The sequence below is a fragment of the Pholis gunnellus genome (genome assembly GCF_910591455.1).
Source record: "Pholis gunnellus genome assembly, chromosome: 3".
NCBI lineage: Eukaryota > Metazoa > Chordata > Actinopteri > Perciformes > Pholidae > Pholis > Pholis gunnellus.
The window spans coordinates 16,911,514-16,931,468 of NC_136529.1; the positions used below are offsets into that span (position 1 = coordinate 16,911,514).

A 19,955-nucleotide genomic window follows, 5' to 3' on the forward strand; every position below is an offset into this window, starting at 1 on the left:
GGAAAAGTCATCATCAGTAATTAGTGCATCCAGCATTTAGTAGCAAAAGCAAGTGCAGTGACTTTAAGTCAGGCACGCTGCGGACGACACGCTCGAGTATGTCTCGAGTCTGCAAAGGCCTGAAGCTTCTGCAATGAGAGTGCTTGTTTATTCAGAGTTTATTGGTATTGAACGTGTCCAAATTGCAGCAATGCCCCCCCAAAGTGTGAAGTAGGCCTACATCGGATGAATGGTTTCCGACTCCAGATGTGCAAAGTGTATACCCACTTACACTCAAGAGTTCTTGCTTTATGTAATTAGTTAGAGGCAGTGCATACTATTGAACTTCAAGAACCACTATTGTATGTCCTTAAATTTGAATAGTTGAATAGAAATGTCTGTAACATCAAGCCCCAAAAACGTAAATGATATTCTTCTCTGAACAGCTTCTAAATATAATCACTTAAAAAAAAGCCTGCTATATGAAAACTCATAATCTGAACCGTGTTTGGGGGATTGAAGTCTGCTTTTTATAAAACATCTAAGATGATCCGATTACCAATTAAATTCAGCAGACGGCACTGAATGTAATTCTTTATAAATAAATTTGACACAACATGAAAGGTCGAAGCAGGGTGTAAATATTCTTTATTTTTTTTAAGAATGTTTGGCATGTTTACCTGATTGATTCAAATGAAAAGAGACACAAGAAAATGCAACATGAAAAAACAACATGGGATCTACACAAGGGCTGGATTGAGAGAGACTTCCTTCATAATTAATAACACTAAAGATACAGGAGGGCTAAATATTAAAAGTGTGTGGTAGACGGACAAAAGCAGAAGGAGACCATTAGTAGCTCCTGAGAAATAAGATCATCAACATTAAACTTGACCATGGAAAGTGAAAAAACCAAACATGAGTACACCCTGTCTACAGTACAGGCTGATATGATGATGTGCAGAGTGTTTGCTCGGCACACAAATAGCAGCAGTTGAGCATCACATGAACATTCAGTCTTTACATCTTGTCTGCTGACCGGGGGGGGGGGGGGATGCAATAATTCCTTATTCAATTGAATTTCCAAGCAAGATTCAGAGTCCAGCATGGATCCAATGAGGTGTTTTCAGTGACCTGCAGAGTTCATGGACATGTGGATGAGGTGTAGGAGGAGGTTTTCAGTGTGAATGTGGCTCCACAAACATGGGAGTCAACATGAACCAACGTCCATTTCCAAAACCTACATGGATCATTTATTAAAGGTCCAGACTGGACACGTTCACACAGGCACTTTGTTCATTAGGTCAAATGTTTAACAGCCTGAAGAAGTCCTTACATCTGTTAATGTCAGATTTAATATAAAATGGAAACTATATGATAATATATAGTGAATAAATCCTCTAAACGTTGCAGGAACAATTAACAACCTATTGTGGTATTTTTATGAGTAATTCATAACTATCACAGAAATCTGCAGAAGCACCTCCTTTATGTCTACAATCTTTGTAAAAGGAGGTGTTTTGAGTACAATTTGGTGTCACAATATGAAAACAATCATTTACTATTGACATTGGAGTCAGTATTCTACTTTAACAGTATTCAATGTCAAAAACAGATTCATTCTGACAAAAAAAAAAAACATTAAAAAAACGAATTACAGGTTTTTAGCAATCGATTGTTGATTTTTACATACAGCAAAATCACAACAACAACCATAGAAAAGACAAGGTACTTAATTTAGATTTTCAAATACACCTGAGAGCAGCAAATATTAGTTACAGTATGGCTTCATTTTCAAGATATTGAACTAGTGGAAAATGTACTTCTTTACCATGTTATGTCCTTAATTAGTCTTTTCCTGACAGTCTTTGATACTCAGGCTTTGAGTTACTCTTCGTAGTTTTTCCTTTTTTGAGACACTTTGGTGTCCACTTCATCCAAAGCACCCTGTGATCTACAGAAAATACTCTCAATATCGTGACTTCTAATGTGTCTTTTTGTATCAAAAAGGCTCCACTAAGTTTGGCATTACTTGGGTTTGTTTGTGTGTCCATTAGGAAATCTGAAATATGTGCTCGGAGAACATGTTTATTGTATATGGATGTATATTTTACATGTTATTTATATAAACTATAGACACCAAATATCTCTATACTGGAAAAACTAAATCAAAGCGATCCTATGACATGATTTTGGGTTTACCTGTCGCATCTTTTAGACACAAATGTTTCTCTAAAAAGCTTTGGAGTGACTATGACCTACATGATTGTCATGACAGTACATCGTCTACCATTCGGTCAAAATCATACCTGAATTAAAAAAAAAAGACAACAGACCGTCATAAATGATCGACTTGGAAGCTTGCTTTTTAAAAACATCTTACACCAACGTAACAGTCAAATGTTTTAGATTTAACCTCAACAAGTTGTTCTTACACTTAATCATCACATAATTCCTAATGCATGTGGCTTGCACAAACCAAGCACTCATACTCGTGCAGAACGACACTCGTAAAGCAGCTCATTTTGCTTCACTTACGGTTCATTCATTTCTTTGGAGGATTTTCTGAGCATAGTTTTTCAGACTACCACTCTCACCACTGAGTGTCAGTAGCACACCGTCGTTAGGAAGACGTACAGCAGACCTCCAGTAATGAGCGGCAGCAGGCTGTGAGAGGGCTGCTACATATTTACTGCTGATGAAAGGGTCCGTGTGTAGGCTGCTCTGATTGGATTTTTACATTCATTATTCTGGTGAGACCCTTTTCTTTTTGGTATTTTATGTTAGTTTATACTTTGTGTGATGAAATTATCAAAAATAGTGTGTCACCAACACAAACCTCTGGTTCATTGCTTTTCTGTAAAACCATTTCATGATAAAGTACTTCTTTGAGGCACGCACGTTATATTAACATAAATTAATTTGATCATTCTTACAGCATGAGCCTCAGTCACCTTCTACACTGGAGTGACTTTTCAAGTAACATCTTGGAGCCTGTTGATGTGGAGGTAATATTTGTTATCTGATCTCCAAAGATGTAGTAGAGCTCCATCATTCCTCCGTCCTCTGACGTGTCCACTCTGCTCAGCCGCTAAGGGGGTGCAGGTCCACTCTGACCTTCTCCCCAGTGCTCATCATGCCAATCGTGGGGTACCAGCCTCCGACAGGTAAGGCCACGTCCCTCCGGCCCACAACCTTTCCATTTCTGGTGAAGAACACCTGCTCAAACACAAAAGGGGACAGCAAGAAGACAATGTATGCAGGAATGAGGTGAGGAAGACTCCCTGGTATTATATTCCAAGAATTGGACAGCATCTCACCGTGACCTTCCTCCCTTCCAAATCTTCTCCCTCATCCTCCTCATCTTCATTGTTTGCATACAAGTCATTCTGAACCTTGCTGGGTTTGGGAATCACATCGAGGTCCCAGTCGTCCACGTCATCTGAAAGAACCCGGACACAGAAATAGAAAGAAAGACGATTAGAGGTTGTACATGATGAGGCACAGTGCTTTGGAAACAACGTGAAGATGCTCACCTCCACCATCGAGGCTGTAGTCACGCGGGAACATGATCCCGCAGCCCATGATGTCCCCTTCAAAGCAGCGTGGACCAAACGCGTCCCCGACCCCACTGCCCTGGAACAACTTTCCGTCATCTACACAGAACAACAGGGACGTTGATCAGAGCTGTATGTCACACGCATGACAGAGGGCGATACAATTAAGACACAAGATGACGTCTGCTATCGCTAACATCTATAGAGAGCTTTTTGTTCGGTAGGGCAGTTTAAAGTAAAATCACACAAACTGTATAGACAGCAATGCATTGTTCAGGCTGTTCCCAGCTGGTAGAAGTCCAAAGAAAGCTACATATAAATAATAACCTCTTGAATATTATAATTGTTTATAAAATGACAAACAATAATAATAAAATACTAACAAATCAGTACTTTCTTCCATGGCCAGAAACATGGGTGACAATTTGGTGTCATTACCATCATGATCAGCCAACTCTCACCTGCATGATAGGCTATAGACCCTCTGCTCCAACCTGGATGTCTGTTTTTGGGGTAGTCCTGTGAGACAGAAGAGAAAGTGACATCTTGTGATTGAATATCAACTAGTCTCATTAATGTCTCCATCCATTTTATGACCAGCCGAATCAACGACGCTGGTAATGTTTGAGTCTGTGCGTGTCATCACGGCAAAATGTGGTGAAGCAGGAACTTCAACAGAAGAGGCTTTGAGTACTTTGCCAAGTGTTTCATTTCTGTGGACGGGTTTTGACACCGTGATAGCGTCCGTGTTAAACACAGTTAGAAAACCTTTGCAGGTCTGTAGCTGAGGCCGGGTTCGAAGATGGTTTGTGGTCCGAGCAAGGGCGCTGGAATTATGTCAATATATATGATCAATCTATGCTTTGATTGGGATACCTCACAAAGCCGAGTAAAAGCATTTATGAGCATTATCTTTAAAAGTTTGCCCTAATTTAACGTGGGGTTGCACATCTACAGATTTGACAAGCTGCAGAAAAAATGACATCATCTATGGGTTCTATTATGAATCACTAAAAAAACAGTTAATTGAGAGTGATTTGTAACTGGAATTTGTTCAGGGGCCGGGTATATTTACAGTGCAACTCCATCTCCATCTGGATGATCGGGAGCATTAGTTAAGAAGTCTGCTCACTGTACTTGTTTATTCCCAGATTTTCTATCTAGCTTTGGGCATCCAAAAGTGTTATTTCTACAAATATGGTTTGATGGACAAACAGCTAAATTAACATCATCTGTCACCAAGCAATGAGACTCTGATGAGCTAAATCACCTCTAGACTACAGCGACTTTCTACGAAGGGAGGGATTCCTGAAAGAAAAGAGATTCACTTTACAGTGAAGTTGTAAATTCTAAGTGGAAATCACATAAGCCCTTGTAAACAGAGGACTGATGTAGTGATGGGCACAGCAACAGATGAGAACGGCAGATAAAGCAAAAGAAGATTGAAGAAAAACCACAGAATTAAAGAGACAAGTTGCGTAAAAGACAGAGACAATGAGACTTTCCCCCAAAGCAACACAAGAGAAAAGGAATGCACCGTAAACAATTGATTCTTCATCCAATATAAGCAACCATTGAGCAACTCATACCTATAAAGCATGTGTTACTCAGAGACAGAGAGAGACACCTTTGTTTTGATTTCTGTAGCGAGAGGTAATGCTTCCCATCAGAAGACTGGAGATGACGGGGCATGGTGCAAAACCTCAGGAATGACTGTTTAATGGATTTATAATGCTTCACCAGAACCCGCAGACACACATCGAGAAAAACAATTCCAGGAAAACAATCAGCAAAATGACAGAGCTCTATTCTCCACGCCATCTGACCCGAGGGCGCAACGTGCCCACACACAGTAACTAACAGCAGAGGTGTCAAGGGGAGCCTAATGCAACAGTTACCCACCACCTCCCAGGCTGTGAGCACCGTCGCAGCTGGCAAAACAGCAGTGCGATTAGCAAAAAAATCCTGCTCAATCAATTAGCATCCAATAACTGAGACTCCCTGCCGAGTGCGGCAATGACAGAGCCACACTTCATCTCATATCTGTTGTTTGAATGCCACGATGATTGCACCCTCAGCCAACACTACGCCGTTTCATTTCTATTGAACGGGACGTGCACGAGTTCATGCGAGGACAAAAGGCAGCTGAATGCATCTCTGATGTGTAAACATTCAACAAGTCTTCTCTCAGACCCAACTTATTTTTTCCAAAATATGCATCATCGATGGCTGTCATCCTTTGTGATTTAATAGCACCTAATTAATTAGGATATCAACCTTTAATTGCTTAGCCTGAGGAATGGTTTTCTTTTCACCCCTTCTTGTGCACGGTGACTAACGAAGCAAAGTAAAGCAGGAACCGACAGAATCTGAGACAAAACAATCAGATGCGCTCATCTCATAACCAACCTATCACATACTTGACTGCAGTGTTCTAGTTGACATGGTAGATTAGCATGTAAACGGAACAACCTGCTTTCTATGGAAACCCAGATGTGGGGGTAAAATGAGAGAATATTTATTCTGTTGTTAGCTTTTCCTCTCTTTCGGTCATCCATCACTCAGACTGGAAACAGTGAGAGCAGTGGTGCATGTGAGGGAGAGCGATGACGGGGAGAGAGGTTTTCTTTACCGACAGATAACCGCAGAGTGTGCAGTAAGTGACGGAGCGTGTCAGTGATAATGACATGCGATCATTATGGTGAGGACTAAAAAGGGAGGAGGCTCGTACCCTGCGTGCCAGCCCCAGGGCAATATAACACTTCTCTCCTGCATCTGTGATCTCCAGTTCATAGTAGTGGAAGCGTGTGTTGAGAGGCCGGCGGGCCTGAGCCAAGCCCACGTCCACGATGCTCTTCCCTTTACCCACGTACTCCAGCAGCTGTGGAAATAACACAGACACACTCAGTTACCTGCTCAGCAGACAGACAGAGTTAGCATCACACAGCAGCTAGCAGGTAATGAGACAGATATTTCTCTCATGGGTTTATCGCGACCAACAGAGCTAGAAGAAGAGTGAATACTGGTTATATTATATATATATATATCTAAGGGGTAGCTGAAAACATGACCCCCAAATAAATCCTTATGTTGCTTCATATGCTGCTGGATGTGTTGTTACAGCAAACACTACGCGTTACGCAACAACTTTGTGAGACGATAACATGTCAGCATTATTTTAGTCATATAGATAAAAATCAATAAAACACACCCTTGCTCAATTTAGGTTTTGATTGTACAGTCTTATCTGGTAGCATCTGGAAACATCTGGTGGCTGATGTTAGCTCACTTTGAGGTTCTCTATACACTATTAAGAGCATTAATAAAGCAGAAAACAACTATTTGCAATGTAAAGATTTAGAGGAGTAATGTCTATCTTAGCAGAGGATGAAGTCATTCTCCCTCTTTCTCTACACAGCCGGGCCGGCCATGCGTTCCTCTTAGTGCACGTTAGTTCATGTTATCGTGGCCCTGCTGGCTAGCTCACGGCCGGCTCTGTGAACTGCTCTCATGTGGTGGTTACAGCTGATAATGCTGCGGCTTAATCTGGCCCATATAGAGAGACAAAGTCCTGCCCCAGTTCCACTAGTCTGCAGCAATTTTTTTCTGAAACAGCTCAAACAGTGTGACAATAATTACTTTCTGTATTTGCTATTCCATGCAACAACAAAAAAAAATCTAAACCCAACATTGATTTGAGTCTTATTATTATTTAGATAAATCACAACAAAACTGGTGGAAGAGTTTTTCCAAAATTATTATAATGAAACAAAAACTCCCGAGTTCAGCACAGAGTGCGATAGTTTCAGATTCTGTCTCTGCTTCCCTCTCACTTTTGAGAGAGCATGTTTTATTCACACGTTATCCTATTAGGGGTGTTAGATGATGAGGTAAAAAACTAGGTCTTGCAACATCCTGCAATTCTTTCTTTTCTGGGAAAAACGGGGCAGGATTTTGATTCGTCATCCCTGCACCGAACTGTTTGGGACCACAATACAAAGAGTCTGAAGATAAAGGCTAGGCTCGACATGCCATCGCTAACATGGAGAGCAAAGTTAACTTTACTCTTTTTTCATTAACAAAGCGTGAGATTAAAAAAAATAGACCCATAGTATTTGACATGTTTGAGCTCATCAAACCCAACCGCTGTCACTTCAGCACTAAGAATAATAATATTTGCTTAAATCTTAAAATCATACACCCACTTAAAATAAATAGAATATATTCCAAGTCTCATCCGTCAGCCTTCACAGACCGGTTTGTTTTCAGAGAACTTCGCCTTCTTCTCTTCCCTTTCTGGCAGCGTGACAGGACGACCTCAGGAAGTAAACAGTCGCTCCGGTGCAAATGCGAGAAGATGAAAACAGAAACAGAAGGGGCCTAATAGTTGGAGAGCACAACCCTGTAATTCAAAAACTTACATATATGACAATAAAAAATATCAAAGCACACTATGCTATCCATCATCAGCCCTGAAATTCCAAAGAAAAACAACATTGTTGCTTTGTTATTACATGTTTTGTTTTTATGTCCCGACAGCTTTCATGTACTGCTAAGAGGTGCGGATGTGTAATTGATGAGTTGCAGCGAGATGATCAGACAGGACATTTGTAGCAATAAAGCATAATTAAATGTGCGGGTGGCATACAGGTACTGCCTAAGGGCTGCAGCGCTACGTTCCCCTCCCATCCTTTTTCTATTCAGGTTTTATGTGTATAGTTTAACGTCTGAGTCAGACACAAACACTGCGTCACGGGGAGGGGTGGAGTCCCAAACAAAGAGAACGAGAGAGAGAGAAGGTCAAGGAGTACATTAGAGAAAGCATTGGTCTGTTCCTATCAGGTATTTAGCAAAAGCTAATATTTACGTCTGAATTTCTGTATCGACCATCTGGGATTTGGGGATAGCACTTGCTATCTAAACGTTTGCCTTAAGTAACCCCAAAAGACATATTATATTTGATCATAAAATACATATTGTAGCGATATTTATTAATTTTCATGGTATTAAAGAGTTATGAGCATTCATGAAATGTAAACTTATAGTTTTGTATTCTTTAAGAAACAGATGTTGTAAGCTTTAAGATGAAACACGTTTCTAACACTGCGGTTGATCTAGATTGTAAGTTGGAGATTCGGGTGTGTTATGGTAAATGGTCTGTACTTCCGACCGCATGTCATCATTCACACACGTTCATACGCTGATGGCAGGGGCTACCGTGCAAGGTGCCACCTGCCTAACTAACCATTCACACCCCTTCGGGTTAAGCGTCTTGCCCGAGGATGCATCGTCTCGGACTGGCGGAGCCGGGGATCGAACCGCCGATCCTCTGGTTGAAGGACAACCCTGAGCCACAGTCGCCCGACGAAGAGCGGGATACAGAGATCTGGTAAGCTTGCTTCTTTCTAACTCCACACCTCCAGATTTTTTCATTTTCAAACTTCTTAAGGGTTTGGGATACTTAAGTTATATGCATATGTCATGTTAAAAGTTGAAATGCTGATATAAATGTGTTAACCCGGACTTAATGGGAACTAATGGGTAAAACTGAAGGAAATACAGGAGTGACTCAAACAAGTGATGTACCACTTTTGAAATCTGGGCGAGGAGTCAAGCTAACAACATCAGTTAGCAGACAACCTTAATTAAAGCTTTCTGATATATAACAGACCAATTATCTTGTGTACACAGACGCTTCCTCTGCGTCATCCTCCTACTGATACAAGTGAATCATTACACATCGCGTACATTTAAAAAGGGAGACAACCTGCTACATGTTTATGTTATACCTTATGTCCCTGACTGTTTACAGTAGAATTGGTAAAAGAAATGATGAACATCTTTTAGTATATATACACATCCCTCAGCAACAGGACTTACCGTGCCGGTCACCTTGATGTCATGGAGACGGCCCCAGTCCTCCTCATGACTATCCACAATCATCTGTCCATCATCCTCCTCCGTCCCCCATTCAGCGTTCAGGTCCAGCAGCACTTCTTCTCCCAAAGAGTGCATTCCCACTGCGGGGAAGAGAGCGTCAGGAGACGCTGGGATGTCCACACTGCCGACCTAGGCACACAATCAGACACAGTATTGTTTAGGGAACGCTAGCTGGGAACTCTGATTACACACATATATATATATATATATATCATTGTTGAATGGCTGAATAAATTATGTCTCAGGAAAAAAAGATATGATGGTAACAGAGCACTTTACTTCTTTGCCGTTTTTGGTAAAAAACACAGTTAGCTGTCCATCATCAGAGTCCAGAGAAACCCCACAGCCGATTCTGTCACCTCTGCAGCATTTTGGACCAAACTGCTGTCCTACAGTGTTGCCATTATACAGCCTGTGGAGAGACAAATATGGGAGGTTGAATGGCTAATCATTAAGGCTCATCGTTATAAGATTGTCCAGAAAGACTCCAGAAGACACCTAGAAAATGGGCCCAGTAACTGAAAATGAAGGAAATAATGGCACAAAATAAACAGCTCATTTGTGTCATCGCCCTCTATGTAAGTCTCTCTAAAAAGAAGGGATCTCTTAACGACCAGTATGTATGGACAGGTGGAATGATGATAGCAAACAAAACCTGTTTCAATGTTCATATAGCTATTATTTTAAGACAGACAGGAAAAACACGTGGACCTATCCTTTAACATGACCACACACACACACACACACACACACACACACACACACACACACACACACACACACACACACACACACACACACACACACACACACACACACACACATGTGTCAATCAGAAGTACATTACTCTGCTGGACCCCCATGTATCATTAACAACATGTTCAGTCTACAGTATGTGTAAGAAAAGCATCCTTGTCACATACTTGCCATCATCAGCATGAAAAGCCACAGAGTGTGGGAGCCAGCCGGGCTGATGGTCCAGCTTGTAGAGCTGAGGCACCAAACCAACCGCAATCATTCCCCTCACGCCGGTATCGATGATGGTCACCTGCAAACACGACAGGTTGAATAACCACAAAGAAACACGAGAGAGACAATCACTGCAAATCAAAAATGAACGGATTATCTTGGTCTTAAAACAGTAGTCTCACCAAATTGACTTCATTTTAATCGGAAGGGTGTCATTCAATTCTGTGAACAACCTGAGATTCTGAGACGTGAGCATCAAAGTGTAGTTTCTTCTAAATAATGTGAGGAGTCATTCGGTTCTTGACGCATCTTTGAAACTCAACCTTGGGCTTCCCATTGCACATCATGTGTGGGAGGCTTGTATATTGTGCATCAGCAGAACAAACTTAGTTGAGGCAGAGGAAGAGTATGAAAGGGAGGGAGCGAGGGCGAAGGACGCAGATGTATTTTATTGTCTTTTGATGGTTGTTGTCACACACGGGTGAGTCACCCACTGAGATAAATCAAAGAACACGCACAGTGAACGTATGTTCGGGTTACAAATGAACAGGTTATGCAAGCAAAGTAATCCAGCTAACACTACTTTATACTTCAACGAACAAGATTAAAGGTCCACAGCCATGCTAGCTGCTCTGCGACGTTGTACTTATGCTTTGAGCTAAATGCTAACGCTAGATGTTGATTCGCCATCTTAGTTTAGCATGTTAGCAGGCTAATATTTGCTAATTACCACTAAACACAATGCACAACTGAGGCTGATAGGAATGTCATTAGTTTTGCCGGCATTTAGTCATAAAGTAAAGTACAGTTTTGATGCTGCTGCTGCTGCTGCTACGGGTGTCATGGGATCACCAAAGTGAGAGGGGATCATTCTCTGCAGACCACAAGTGTCTGTATACAATTTCATAACAATCAATCCGATAGTTAACCTCCTAGTTATACAGGTTTTATGATAGGAATATCACACAAGGTGACATTTCAAAGGGCCCACTTGAGGGATGCAGTTTCATTTGCCAGAAAAGCTTTCTGTCTCGGCTCCTTCGGGCTTTTTACATGCCATTACATCTTGCTTTTGGGTTGGCACCGCTTCTCTTCTCACTTCACAAAGTTTCCAAACCAACCTGAAACTATATAGCATCTCTTTTTTTTTTTAACAGAGCTGCCTGTCTGTTCAAAGTGAAAACCCTGAGGTAAAGAGCTGGCCTTTACCGTTGTTATCATAACTGAATTCGGACCATATGACATCATCCCTAGGGAGCCGTACATGGAAGCACTGCAATCGGAGTACTGCTGGCAAATCCAGGGCAAGGAGCGGAGGAAACTCTTAAGTTCTTTCCCATGACCTCAACGCTGGCCTCCTGAGAGAGAGAAGTAACCTTTTTTTTTTTTTTTTTTTTCTGTGTCAGTGTAAAACATGCAGATCAACCCTAAAATCTACTGCCAGATCTACAATCAGCATCCCCTTTCCTAACATTTATTAGCACATACGCTCATTGAAGCAAATCGTCCCCTTTCCTCCTCCTACGTGGCTCCCACAAAGTGAGTCACGGGGACGAAGCACACGCAAGTAAAAAAGGTTGAGCGGGTTAGTTACTGTTACGTGAGCAGGCTGCGTGTGTGTGTGTGTGTGTTTTAGGCAAGTTGGAACACGGTTAATTCTGAGGAACAGTCACGGTCCTGGGATGTTTGTGCACTACAGTGTCTAGACTACCGAGGACTGTGAAATAAACAAACCAGAACACCATTTGTAACGAGCTGCAACTTATTTGGCTTTGTGAAACCATTTTGACGGGGCCGAGATAAGAAAGCTCCTGTATCAGATCGAGCCAGCTACAGCTGATTAAAATCTCCCCAAAACATCTGTAATTCCAGGTGCCAAAATGGTTGCTGGCTTGCTCGAGAAGTGAATCCTGTTTTTTTGTCTGTCGCCTTCTGAACTCGTTGGCTTAAAACTTGCAGAAAATGTTAAGTTCAAAATCTTCCTTTGTTATCATTGTAAGCGACGCATGTTCCATGCTAGGGTGGAAGGCTTGACAGGCTTAGCAACAGTAACGACATGGGGCTGGACTCACAACACTGTTTGGGTGAAGAGAATCGATGCTAATAACACACACGTTCTGCAGACAAACTGCAGGAAATGTGTGCGACCCTAGCGAATATATTTACTGAGTTTCTGGAAGACTACAGCTCTTTTTAAATTGCGTTTCTCCTCTGATCCAAAAATAGATTGTTGTCTCACTTTAATCGCAGAGGTTTTACAATAACAAAAAGCATGTGATCAGAAGATGTAGAGACACGTTTTGAACTTGATAAGTTGACCGAACGGTGCGTCAGGAGGAGACGTACAGCATGCAAAGGTGAATCTATCGCTATTTTCTGTGCTGGGACTTAATTGCTGACACATTATTTTGGCATATGACTTGAAGAAACAACATTAGCTTCAGCAATGAAGACAAGCACTGAGACACACTGCCAAGCCTCCTGTCATCAACACGGAACCAGGGCTGAGTCCCAAATCCATAATGAATCCTAAAAATATAAAAGTTAACACTATATACTAATTCACAGTACACTATTTTGACAGAAAACTAACGTACTTTATTACTTTCTACTCACAGGAAATGAAAAAAAGATGTGGATCACTGTTGACAGTTTCAAATATACTGCAGAATGTTTTCATAAAATAGTAGTACTTTACTTTTTCATGTTGTTGTCTGAAATGTACTGGATGACCACTACGTTGTGGTGAATTTGTTATATTTCCAGCTCCAAGGGGCTACTTCATTTCTGTGGTGTTTTCAACCAAACCACAAAAAACTATTGATTTGTGTGCAGAAAACCAGTTGGACTGATGAAGCTTATTTCTAAGAATATAAACTGGCAATTTAATCAACAATAACGCTGTGGTACATAAAAAAAGAACTCAGGTTTGAGCTCAGTTTGGGTTTATCATTGAATAGAGAATTATTGTTAATCAATCAGATGTACATGTAAAATCTAATGACGAGTGTGGCTGTAATATTTCCTGACACAGAGATGTGATTTTCTTAAGTCGCTCCTGTGTCGTATCAACAGTCATGGATTGAAAGTAAAACTCTTACTTCAAAGTAGCGATTTCTTCTCGACAATGGCCTGGCTGCAACAAAACAGCCAACTTCATCTGAATTCCCATGATACCTACAAGGAGACGCAACAAGAAAAAACACTAAATATGAACGTAATCGTCACAAAGTGGGATGCTGATTCAGCGAGCAGAGGAACAGCTCTAGCATTAAATGAGGGATTAAATCACAGAAGGAATCAGTTCAAACACTCATCGCTCATCACTGCTACCTGAGCACGTCTCCGTCTCTCAGCATCCTTTTGAGCCGCTCCCGGTATCGCACTGCTCGCACTTCACGAATTTCTCGAATTCGCCTCCTCCAGTTCAGAAAGCGGTAATGAAGGTTTATGTCGTCCATGTCTGAAAATCATTACAATCTGGGAAACAAATCAAAACGATGTATTACGCAACAACTTACATTAAATATTCATCTTAGAATAAAGTATGTACATAATCTCTGCCTGGTGTTTTTTTATTTTTTATTATGAAATATTAAAATGTAGATGTTTGTTCAGTCAACGGTTAAAGCCATAAGAGCTTGTTGGGGGAAAGAGGGACACCTTCAAAAGAAACAGCACAGGTCGTCCTTAAAACCACGGCAAACCTCTTAGACCACAACATGATTACATCGGTTGCCTGACTACCAGAGGGACCCGGCTTTGATCCTCAGGCCAAACCCTTCCTGCGAGGACTTGATGCGATTGTGTTTTTCCATTTACGTTTAATCCCACATTCCAGAGACAAGCAAAGGCCTGGACAGTGATTGTACACCGTCAACAGGCACAAACGTGAGTCCCCTAGTTGTGTTAGCCCCGTGATGGTCAGGTGTCTCCCTCGGGTGTCTTTTCCACTCCACGTGAACTCCAACTGACTCACGTAGTCTGACTCACTGATGTGTTTCTGGTCTAACTGTAACACTGCAAACCTAAATGCCAACATTTGAACTCAATTTCTCACTGTTGTAGGACTGCAAACTATGATAGTTTACATTATTTATCAATCTGAAGTTTCTTTCCTCAATGATTAAATCAATTGTCTCGTCTATGAAATGTCAGAACTTAATGAATGCCTATCAAAACAGTTATTCATATATTAATATTGGCAGCTTCTTTTTCTGTCCATCAACTAATTTATCAGCTATCAGCCAAACGTCGGTGCATTTAACTGGTATACTAGTATTGCAAACATGCCCACAAGAGACTTTATTGATGCGTTGAGGATTTTTTTTCATTTAAAGAACCTATTGATATTTAGTATTTTAAAGAAAAATGTCTTTGAAATATCTTTGATCAAGAGGTAAATCCATCAAGTCTTTGACGAAGAAGAAGAAGCAGCAGCAGGCACAGCTCAACATGTGTTTACTGTGGATCAATACAAGGTTGAACACAGTAACACTCACTGTAACACATGTAAGTACAGAGTTATGATTACAGCATAGAGGGCATACATTATTAACTATATGCTTTGTTGGTCCTTTCACATTTACAACTCAGTATATTAATTACAAAAGTATTTTTTATCATGTGACTTCTTTTATGTCCACTGGCTACACTACGGAGCCACAGCGTAGCATGACACAGACTGACGTCACGTCAGGGGGGGAAATAGTTTCGTTGTCTAAAATAAAAATTCTGTTCCTTGAAAACTATGGTCTCTTTTTCCCAAAGTTACCAGCCCGAATAAGACTTAATAATACAGTCGAGGATATAGTTGGTGATGTGTTTTGATGAGGTAGAGAAATTATGCGAACCATTATCTCAAGATTAATTTCTTCGGTTTACCGTTTTACGAGCCTACCGTAAACGCCGCATCGTATTTCCCAAACTACAGGCATGACTCGGTTGGCCGGCTGGCTGCTTTCAGCGTTACAGCATTAAGGCTAATTATGTACTGTAAACATGATTATACCTCAGGTTACACACAAACTATTCACAGCCTATTTGTCTCACGTGGGTTCCTTACTGTTTTAAAACTTGTAACGCGTCGTCCTTCGGTTTTTCTTCCAATTTTAAGGAGGTGAAGTCTGTCACTTTATGTCCAACCTGCCAAGCCGGAAGTCCCGCCCACTCAACCAATCACATCAGAGGATACATGTGTGTAGTCTTTAACCTGTGCACTGCCGTGTGTTAATGTAGTCTTTTAACAGGTTTTACGGTTGGTGTTTGCATAATGTTTTACACGAGGATTGCTCAACTATTCAAATCTAGGAGTTGAAAGACTTCAGGGCCTTGTAAGAACAGAAGCATCGTAACCTTAAAGTTTCATCAATGACAAGTAGTTTTTATGAAAACGTATTTTATACAAAGGTGGGATAATAATAAATAATAAATTATTGTATACCTTTTCATCTATATTCTACAGTCATATTTAATGAAGTTTTGTTTTACTTTTGGAAAGGCAAGAATCACAGAGTAGTTAAAGTCTAGTCTTAGTCTCATAAAGAGGATATCCCACTGAAGTCCGCTTTGGACATCTTTTCTCTGGAGTAATAATCTGTGAGAAGCAGCTAAAAAAAGATATTGTTTGGTACATTACCAAAAATCCTAAAGTGATGAGTTGTGGCCTTTTCATTTAATTTTTCTTGTATCACGGGGTAATCTAATGTTGTGATATTGATATATATATCATTGTGTAGGTTAGTACATTTTCTCGAAATATAATTAAGAAACTGTTACAGAACAGATGAAAACAGTTTTTATGTAAATAATAAAATCAAGATACCTTATCACATTAATGAAAAAAAATCCTATGAATTCAGAATCACCACAGAGGCCAGATGAAGTAGTCGAAGTGATATTCCAGTCAAGTAACTGTATTTCTGTATTGGCCTATATTTATTACCATATTGTATTTGTATCCGATAAAGTTGTCACAAGCTGGGGATTAAGACATGTTTGTGATCACGTCTTGTAATTCAATCTGTTTGTGACTCACAGTCAGTGGAATTTGTAGGGTGGGACTTTTTGCTTGTAGCTATTAATGTCTTAGTCATCCAACCTTGATCGGCACTCCTTCAGCCTCTCAGTGTGGCCATTTCCTAGGAATCTTTAGCCCTGCAGTTACAGACTTTGTAAACACGCTCTAGGAACGAAGTGTTTGTTTATGGTTGCCATTTAAACAAAACTCCTAACAATGTCAAAAACAAGAATGGAATGGGAGGAAATAACTACTTTTAATCTTTTTTTATTGTGACTGGGTGTTCTTTTCACAGCTCTTGTATTGTTTTGAGTATTTTATAAGGAAAGGTTTGTTTATTCTATGTAAATACATTTCTCACTGAATTTATGTGCATTTCAAATTATGCTCAAAGTATTGTGTTGTCGGCTCACAATAATCTCCTTAAACTGCACATGACTGTTACAAAGCGCTGGATTATGAGGCTGTTGTATGAGACTTTAAATAACATCTCAATGTTGGTTTGCATTATATTTGATAATCTCCTTATAGGTTTGTATGTAAAATCTGCAAAGTAACTTGTGACAAAGTGACTGATAAATGATGAAAACAACCAATGGTATGAGCATGTGTGTGTGCGCGTGTCAGAGACAAGGGAAAACGGGGTGTGCTCAGCTGAGTGAAAACATTCTCCATCATGTACCCTCCCATACCTTTCCCCACTGGTTTCGACTCTTTAAAAGCTGCTGCCAGTCGTGTCTGGCAGCCTCATTATCATTTTGTCTTGGCTTGAGGGAATTACTATCCACCTTTTGACACACTGCAGTCAGTGGATCTAAACTAAGACTAAGTCCTCAGTCAACAAGTCAGTTGTCAGAGACTGGACTGTTAGTATTTATTAGTGGACGACTTTCAGAGGGAGATGCTTCTGTATTTAGACATCCTGGTGCTGCTCCTCCTGCAGCCGGCTTTGTCGAGCTCAATGGTGCTGACCACACCGTCCAGAGGATGTCCCACCTGTAAATCAAAGTCCACACAGAGTCAGCCGACTGTAGATTCAAATTCCACCGCTACGGCCATTGGAGAACCATGTGGGGTCTACATTCTGAGCTGCGCCCACGGTCTACGGTGTGCACCTTCAGAGGATGAGCCGAGGCCCCTCCGTGCCCTTCTGGAAGGCAGGGGAGTCTGCAGTAACGCCAGCAGCGTCAGCCCGACTGAAAATGTCCAGACTGTAGGTAAGATGAAATTCAGGCTTAGGTGAGGTTCATGATTTATGGATTTTCAAAACTCACCATTTCCTGATTAATTTGCCAGTTTTTGAGAGGGTGACGTCATTACATTTCACATCTAATCAGCAAATGAGCGTTCAATCAATCCTGCTATAATTGTATCATTAGTTTGTGATAGTTTTGAATAGAGAAGCACACCTGTTTTTCCACAATGAGTTCCTTTTTCCACAAATCAGTCCCAGACAAGCTGTTACTTAAGAACAATAGATGTAGTGAAACATCACAGTTGGCTGCATGTGAAATGTTTTTATGGCTCAGTGGCCGCAGTGCAACCATTGATTTTATTTTCAAGATTGGTTTTATGACATCTATTAGTGCTTTTAGTATTATTAGTTCTATAGTTCATAAAAATGAATAATTGGAGCTGACCTCACAATAAAATGAAATGGATGTTGCTTGATTTATGTAGGTAGTCACGCAGTAACAAGTGATCGTTGCTAAATGTTTTTGTCTGTGTCTGATCCTAGACCCAGCAACTACTGAGGATCCAGACGAGGTAACTAAACTTCATCTAATGACCTTAGTAATTCAGAGAAACAGTATGAGTTGAACTCAATCAGACCTTCACATGTATCTGTTGAACTCTCCCTACAGGCTCCATGTCGTAAACTGCTGACTTCCCTTATCAAAGGTCTTGATGCCCATTTATTTAAGTCCCATCATGATATCTACATGCCCAACTGTGACAAGCGTGGTTTCTTCCGAAAGAAGCAGGTATGTTTGCAAATAAGACGAAAGCATGCGAACAAGACTTTCCTACAGATGTGTGGTTGTATTTCCAGCTGCAAAAACAATCTTTGTTTGCTCTGTTTTGGGCAGTGTTGGTCGTCTCGAGGTAAGCGACGTGGCAAGTGCTGGTGTGTGGATAAGAAGGGCATGCCAGTCTCCTCAAACACTAAGCAGAGGGGCGGCCTGAGTTGTTAAAAAGTGCATGATGTCCGGACTGAAGCAGAGGAGGCTGAAGCTTCATTACCGATACGAGATAAAGATGAAGGAACACCAATACAGAGCCTAACGGAACTCAACACAGTCTCTCATTTCATGCTCCACCAGCCAGAAACAGCTCTCCACCAATGAAAAGCTGTTTCCAAATCAGGTGTAACTTTGTATCCTTGCGCCCTCTACTGAACATGTTGGGAGTGTATTGACTAGACATTACTGTCATATCAACTGATATGACATGTCAATGTACACTATATCAAATGTGTATTAACAGATGACTTTTGTCACATTGCAGCATTTGTTGCAGAAACTGCGACCACAGTTTGAGCTGCACATATTCAAGTTGTTCATCTTTATGCTTCAACATTTTAACTCCATCAATATTTCTAGTCATCAACCAAGATCTTAAACAATATGATTTGGATCATTGTATCATATTTATAAGTACATGTTCAGTATTTTTTTTATTATGATTGTATTACTGTAATTGCTGTACATACATCTCTAGATGTAATCCTATTTATGTTACTTTGAATATGATATTTATATTAATATTGCTAGTAATCTGAATAAGTCATTTATTAGTGGTTGCCCATTAGAGCAGACACCTGAGGAATTATTTTAAAAACCTAATGCAGAATTACATGGGGGCATTATTGAACATTTTTGGCATTCATGAAGAAAATGTAACTCTTGAACGATGAGAAGGTTAAAACTGACACTATTGCAAACATGCCCACCAGAGGTAATCCATCAAGTCACCAGCATCAGGAATGAAGAAGAAGAAGAAGAAGAAGAAGAAGAAGAAGGCACTGCCCAACATGTGTTTACTGTGCATCAATGCAAGGTTGAACAATAACACTCACATGTAACGCAACTATATGATTACAGCATAGAGGGCCTAAATGATTGACTAACCAGTCATAAGTAATATTTATTATTCAACAGAAAGGAGATTAAATGCATTTTGAGATCAAACTCTATTAGAATCGGGGCTTCAATAAAACCATTATGACAGTTTATCATCTGCGTACATATAGTTGCAGAAAGAACCATGATGTTTGTAATAACTTGTGCAACATTTAGCCTGTGTGAGAAATGAATAGATATAAATGCATTTTGCAACAGTCATTTAAAGCCTTGTAATAAAATCTACTTTCCTTAAAATGTTCAGTTTTTGTTGGGACTGTTGTATTTGACTTTATTATACTGAGAGGCGTTTGTAAAATGTTGCCCTCGTCATTTAGATAAAAGATATTAAATACACTTTATGACAGT

At 40.4% G+C, this 19,955-nt stretch overlaps 2 protein-coding genes across 3 annotated transcripts; one reads left to right on the forward strand and one right to left on the reverse strand.

The window, feature by feature from the left end:
- Positions 1-616: 616 nt before the first annotated feature.
- Positions 617-16,387, reverse strand: LOC306715702 (SPRY domain-containing protein 3-like). 2 transcript variants are annotated; one of them, XM_079186154.1, is made up of 11 exons: positions 16,270-16,387; positions 13,779-13,925; positions 13,547-13,622; positions 10,400-10,524; positions 9,756-9,888; positions 9,417-9,605; positions 6,268-6,417; positions 3,998-4,055; positions 3,516-3,635; positions 3,300-3,421; positions 617-3,198 (listed from the first exon to the last, which is right to left on the reverse strand). In XM_079186154.1, the coding sequence occupies exons 2-11, from the start codon at positions 13,904-13,906 to the stop codon at positions 3,064-3,066; spliced, it is 1,236 nt and encodes a 411-aa protein (XP_079042280.1). In that variant the 5' UTR covers positions 13,907-13,925; positions 16,270-16,387; the 3' UTR covers positions 617-3,063. The 2 variants fall into 2 exon arrangements, with proteins under 2 accessions (XP_079042280.1, XP_079042279.1); XM_079186153.1 differs by lacking the exon at positions 16,270-16,387 and adding an exon at positions 15,511-15,609.
- Positions 16,388-17,247: 860 nt separating this feature from the next.
- Positions 17,248-19,742, forward strand: LOC306694194 (insulin-like growth factor-binding protein 6). The gene is made up of 4 exons (XM_079156933.1): positions 17,248-17,681; positions 18,203-18,231; positions 18,330-18,449; positions 18,555-19,742. Exons 1-4 carry the CDS (start codon positions 17,366-17,368, stop codon positions 18,657-18,659), a joined length of 570 nt encoding a protein of 189 aa, XP_079013059.1. The 5' UTR covers positions 17,248-17,365; the 3' UTR covers positions 18,660-19,742.
- Positions 19,743-19,955: the final 213 nt, after the last annotated feature.